General features: G+C 34.6%; 1 protein-coding gene across 1 annotated transcript; it reads left to right on the top strand.

Annotated features, from left to right (window-relative positions):
- The first annotated feature begins 4,884 nt into the window (after window positions 1-4,884).
- LOC110314896 (olfactory receptor 14A2-like) lies at window positions 4,885-5,883 on the top strand. Its single transcript, XM_021189092.1, has one exon. The coding sequence runs from the start codon at window positions 4,885-4,887 to the stop codon at window positions 5,881-5,883; it is 999 nt and encodes a 332-aa protein (XP_021044751.1).
- The last annotated feature ends 229 nt before the right edge of the window (window positions 5,884-6,112 follow it).

Raw genomic sequence — 6,112 nt, 5'->3', positions numbered from 1 at the left:
TCATTTTCTGTATAAGAGAGGAAGCCAACCCCTCCTCTCAGTCTCTCTCTCTCCTCTTCCCTACTCTTCTACCTGCTTCGCTGCCCCCTCCCCATCCCCACATAATAAACCTCTCCCACGTGGATCACCTTGGCCTGGTCTGCTGCTTGGTTTATCTGCCCAAAATATAAAAATAATAAATAAAATATGCAATTAAAAAAAATCCCCCCCCCCTTAGGAGGCAGAGGCAGGTGGATTTCTGAGTTCCAGGACAGCCTGGTCTACAGAGTGAGTTGCAGGAAACCCAGGGCTATACAGAGAAACCCTGTCTCAAAAAACAAACAAACAAACAAACAAACAAAGAAAACAAAACAAAAAAATTCCCCCAAACTTCTTAACTTTATCTTCTTCTCCTAATATATATTATATTTTCAATTTCATGAATTATCATATTATAATATTAATGTATATAATTACATTATATACTTATTGTATATACATACAATATATATTTTACAGAATTACAAAAATAAAAGAGTTGTTTTGGTCATTATGTCTTTTCACGGCAAAGGACACCCTAACTAAGACATGTGCACTTGATAAAATCAATAATACCACTTATATTTTGAATAATACATTTGCTGGCATGTGTTTTCTGAAACACTGGAGTGCTAAATTTCCATTTAAACATGTGGCAATACCTTCAATTATATTCTTGAAGCTTGAATTTTGAGCTAAACAACATAGATTTCTAAACTCACTTATTTCTGTCCAATTTAAGAAAAACTACGCTATTATTATTATAACTGAATCACAATTCATGTACAAGAAAACTAATTCTGATTTTACTACCATATTCTTTTCTATTATATCTCTGTAATTATAAGGATGCTAGAATATGAAGTTGCTATGTCTATAATTTAGGTAACATAATATTGTCCTCAGGGATGAGTTTCTTCCTCTAGAATCTTTTTCTAAAGTGTCCTCTATGCCAAAACCAGAAAGAACATTTCATAATGTTATTTAAAACATATTTCTATCATAATTTAAAGTTCAAATGGTGATATTTTTATAATCATGTAAGTCAAATTTCTGTGTATGACCTAGAAAAACTGTTGATAAGCTACCAGATATTTTATTAGGTCGTCTACCACTACAACTACTATTACTAAAACAACTGAACTGCTAGTACCACTACTATTATTTCAAACAAAATTCTTACATTGTAACCAAGGCTATACTTGTGCTCTCTGTATATCTCAGGGTGACAATTATCTTATCTCAGCCATCTAGGTACTGTAATTATAAGTATAGGGGCAAACCACAACACTAAGCTTTTTTCTTCTTTCTCCTAAATAAATTTACTCTTGAGAATCCTATGATCATGCACTGGTCATGTCTTTCTACACAGTAGTCATTGCACATGCTGCCCAGATTAATAGGAAAAGCCCCTCCTCTTCCATGCATGCATAAGAGCTGTGATTCCCTACTTTGAGAATAACCCATCAGATGTCAGTTTCCTAAATAGACCCTCACATCACAGGACTGCTCAAAGCTATAGTTATCTCTATGTGATCACCAGGTACTAGCCAGTTAACTGTGTACAGTTAAGAAGTTCATACTTTTCAGATGATTAGATGGTTATTCATTTACTCTTCTTAAATTATGGTAAATGGACAATTTACATAGGAATGAATTATAAGAAGGTAAAAGTTCTCAATAAATGGCATAAAGGCAAATAGTCTAAATAGATGAGTCTAACTAAGGAAGTGAATTTAGCATTATGAAATGAATATGAAAGTTTAGACACCAGGAGTGATATGATACTGTGTAAACATTATACATTTGTGTATCAAGTTGGCAAAGAATGAAACTATCATGGCTTACAGTAATTTTAAACTGTGTGTGATATAAAATGACATTAGAAAGAAATGTCTTGACATATTCATGATGGTCTTTCAAATACGAGTGAATGACCTTAGAAGTACACTTTGAGTATAAGATTATAGTTCTGTTGAATATGGTCCTTAACTGAATAAAGAGGAAAGGGAGAGCAGAGCGTCAACATTGTCTTGGCATGTGTCTTCCTAATTTCAGGTGGAATGTGACCCTTACTACAGAAAACATGCCTTCCCTTCCATGCAATGTGCATGATTACTAAACTCAAATCATAAGCAAAATAATATGTACTTAATTTAATAAGATCCTGGTGAAAGTGTGAGCCAATTTCTCCATGATTTTTCTATGCATTTTCTGGGGTATGATCTGTCTTTCCTACAGAAAATGCCAATTATCTTAACACTAATTGTCTTAAAAGAAAAGTAAATAATAAGTAAGACTATTAAGAATGATTTTCCTTTGGGGAATATTAAGGTTGTAGCCAAAGGCCTTAAAAGGGTCTGTTAGAGTCCTCTAGATTACATAGTGTTTCAAAGGAAATCTAAATTAAGAATTCTGAATTAATATAACATTGTATCTATTTCAAATGAGGAATACACCAATATCTAAATGTAGTACCAGTAATGTATTTACAGAGAGAGTTTGAATCAGCAGGATATATCGACATATGTTGGATCTTACTAAGAAGTGATCATAACATGGTATGTTAATGAGAAATTGGATGAAATAGTTTAATATGATGGTCTCTCAAGATTCTTGTACAAAGAAAACACAAGGAAATGCTCACATATCCATAATATACATGCATGTATGTGACTCAAAAACTTTCCTAATGTAGTTATTTTCTTTCTTGAACACATAATTCATATTTTAATTTTATGGATATTTGTGGTTTTATGTAGTTATGTTTGCATACACTGTACATGCCTGGTATCTATAAAAGCCAGAAATAGGTGTTAGAACCCTTGGAACTGGAGTCACAGACCATTGTTGACCACCATGTAGCTTTTGGAAAATGAACTCACATTATCTCCAAGAGCAACAAGTGCTCCAGGTACTCACTTTTTTTTTCTCCCTCTCTTTTGGTTTTATAAAACATTTTTTGAGGATATAATTTACCTAAAGTATTTTTCAATTTCCTTGCATCACTTTAAGCCACACCCCATATATCTGTGCTCTCTCTTTTAAATACAGTTCCTCCTTTCTGTTGTTGTCTTGGTTTACTAAGATAGTACATGCATGTATATGTGTATATGTAGAGAGAATCTCTTATAAGCATCACCTATCAATAAAAAAAAATATGGCTAATGAGCTGAGACAGAAAATAGGAGGTTGGACACCGAAAGGAAGACAGAGAATTCTGAGACTTGGTGACAGAATAATAGAAGAAGCATGAAAAGTTGAAATATATTCAATGGAGATGCTGGAGGAGTACTTGAGGAAGAATCCAAGGAAAAAGACTAGAACTGAAGGAGAGGTAAGTAGCTAAGGGGTAGACACAGAGTAGTATGAATAGGTTAGATAACTTATGAGTTAGCCAGGAAAGAGCCAAAGATGATGGCCTAGGCACTTAATAATAAATGAATAGTCAAAAGTTGTCTTCCTGGAAGGTAGAAGGAGAAAGAGATTTAATATATTTACACACACACACACACACACACACACACACACACACACACACACACACACACACACTCAAATGCCCTTCACTGGGGAAGTCCATATCTCCCACTTCCAAGGAGGCTCTAAATCTCTTCTCTTAGCAAATTTATTGATATCTTCTATACTTTCATATTTTATTAATTTAAGATGATATGAATGTTACACCAAACTCTATACATATTTTACCTTATTTACATCCATGATGAAAGATATTTATTTGTATATGTTTGAATATTTAATATAAGTACAACTGAGAGTTTACAATTACAACATATGCCTATTTTAAATATGAATTTAGTGGGATGGATAATATTTTCTTAAGCAACGGAATTGAAATTGTTTTGTTATGGAAGTATTATGGCACATATTTTAAGGTTCAAGCACATTAGAAGTGGTTGATCATCACAGAAAGCAAATAAAAAACAATCATAAAAGTCAGGGAAGGAATTTGATAAATATAAACATATAACTATGTATTTAAAAGTAGAAAAATAAGTCATAGATTATTACAAAAAGGAAAAGAGCTGTTAATCTCACCTATTCCTGGTCAAACTGTGACTTTGTGGACTACTATCTCTGTTCTGAACATATTGACTCTCATCAGTAAGATTTAAATTGCTAAGGGAAATTGGGGTAAATGTAGAGAAAACTGTTTTTGCTAGGATGTGGAATTATCTTTTGCACTGCAAGGTGTTTAATCTTTTACATACCAATCTGGGAGCAGACAAATTGATACCTAGGAAATGATCATTCTTCTTAGGGACACAGGCTCATCACAGAGAACTACATGGTGTAAAACAGTTTTTGTCCAAACAAGATTGAGCCAACAGGAAAAGGAATACAGGTTCTACTCAAAGGGTCCAGAAAACATGATAAAATGTGGCAGTTGGCAATATTTTGAAAAATTTCAGGTACAAAAAGGGCACTTAATGTTAGGCAAATTCTTGTAATGTGGGAAGTGTGGCCATACAAAGCATAGCAGTTCTCTGAACCAAGATTAAGACAAAGGAAATAAAATAGTGCAGGGAGAGATGTGAATGTTTTATTCTGCTGTTTGTTGCCAACTGAACAACTGCACTTTCAAAGAAAGACCCAATTCTATTAAGAAAAGGATAATATATAACTAATAATTATTCTAAAAATTTGTAGAAAAACATGATACAACAGTAATAAATGGCAAATTAGTACAATTAGTGTATCCAGTAAAAGTATTACCTTGTAGAAAGATAAAATGGGTTCAGTATCTAGGTATGTCCTGAGTCCATTTCCACTGAGAATTTCTGTACATCAAAGTGTCAATTTTTGCTTACTTCTCGTACCTGACAGGTTGTGGAAGACGTTAGCATGCCCAATGACACTAGAATATCAGGGTTCATCCTTATGGGATTCTCAACTGCTCCTGAGCTACAAACTTTATGGGGGCTGTTCCTGCTGGTAATGTACCTAGCAGTCATAATGAGTAACCTCCTCCTCATCACTCTCATCACTCTGGATCTGAAACTCCAAACTCCCATGTACTTTTTCCTAAAGTATTTGTCTCTGATGGATATCTTCTTTATTTCCGTTCCAATCCCAAATTTCTTTATCAATAGCATAACCCACAATAACTCAATTTCTATTCTGGGTTGTGCCCTCCAATTGTTTTTAATGACTTCTTTTGCATGTGGGGATGTATTTGTCCTAACAGCAATGTCATATGACCGATATGTTGCCATCTGTTGTCCCCTACACTATGAGGCCATCATGAGTAGTGGTAACTGTGTGCTGATGGTGGGTGTTTCCTGGGCTACTGGAATACTGTTTGGAGCTTTATACACAGCTGGCACATTTTCCATGCCTTTCTGTGGCTCCATTGTGATCCCACAGTTTTTCTGTGATGTTCCCTCATTGTTAAGGATCTCCTGCTCTGACACACTTGTGGTCATTTATACAAGTCTTGGAATTGGTCTTTGTCTGGGCATGTTTTGTATCATATGTGTTGTGGTCTCTTACTTTTACATTTTTACCACTGTGCTGAAGATTCCTACCACTAAAGGTCAGTCCAAAGCATTTGCCACCTGCCTCCCCCACCTCACTGTTTTCAGTGTTTTCATTGCAAGTGGTTGCTTTGTGTATCTGAAGCCACCCTCACGTACAGCATCAATTGCAGACAGTCTGTTTTCTGTGCTATATACTGTGCTGCCTCCAGCACTTAATCCTGTGGTTTACAGCCTGAGAAATACTGATGTCAAGTGTGCTTTGAGGAATTTGCAAAAAGTTCTCTGCCCAACGGGTTTACTTCACTTAAGAGTTCAAAGTGTCTGTCCATGGTACAGTGCCTCACATTTTACAACCAAGTTTTGAAATTATTGACTGTCAAAAAATGTAGATACTCATTTTTACCTTGAGAAATTAAAACACTGAGGTGATAGCTGATATGATGAAAGATTAGAAAATTATATCTGACTAACCTATAAAGTTAAAATTCCAATTTCTGCTCTTGTATGTAAAGCCATTCTCATGAGTATAACTTTCTAAAAAGATTGCTAATTTTCTTTTCATGGTAAGATTGAATGAATATCTGGTGATCTGA

Source organism: Mus pahari, unplaced genomic scaffold (genome assembly GCF_900095145.1).
Source record: "Mus pahari unplaced genomic scaffold, PAHARI_EIJ_v1.1 scaffold_12540_1, whole genome shotgun sequence".
Lineage (NCBI taxonomy): Eukaryota > Metazoa > Chordata > Mammalia > Rodentia > Muridae > Mus > Mus pahari.
The sequence above is the reverse complement of the archived record's forward strand: the minus strand, read 5'-3'. Positions and strand labels throughout refer to the sequence as shown.

Excerpts from the sequence above, each read along its gene's own strand:
- LOC110314896 (XM_021189092.1), top strand. The coding sequence starts at position 4,885 with ATGCCCAATGACACTAGAATATCAGGGTTCATCCTTATGGGATTCTCA.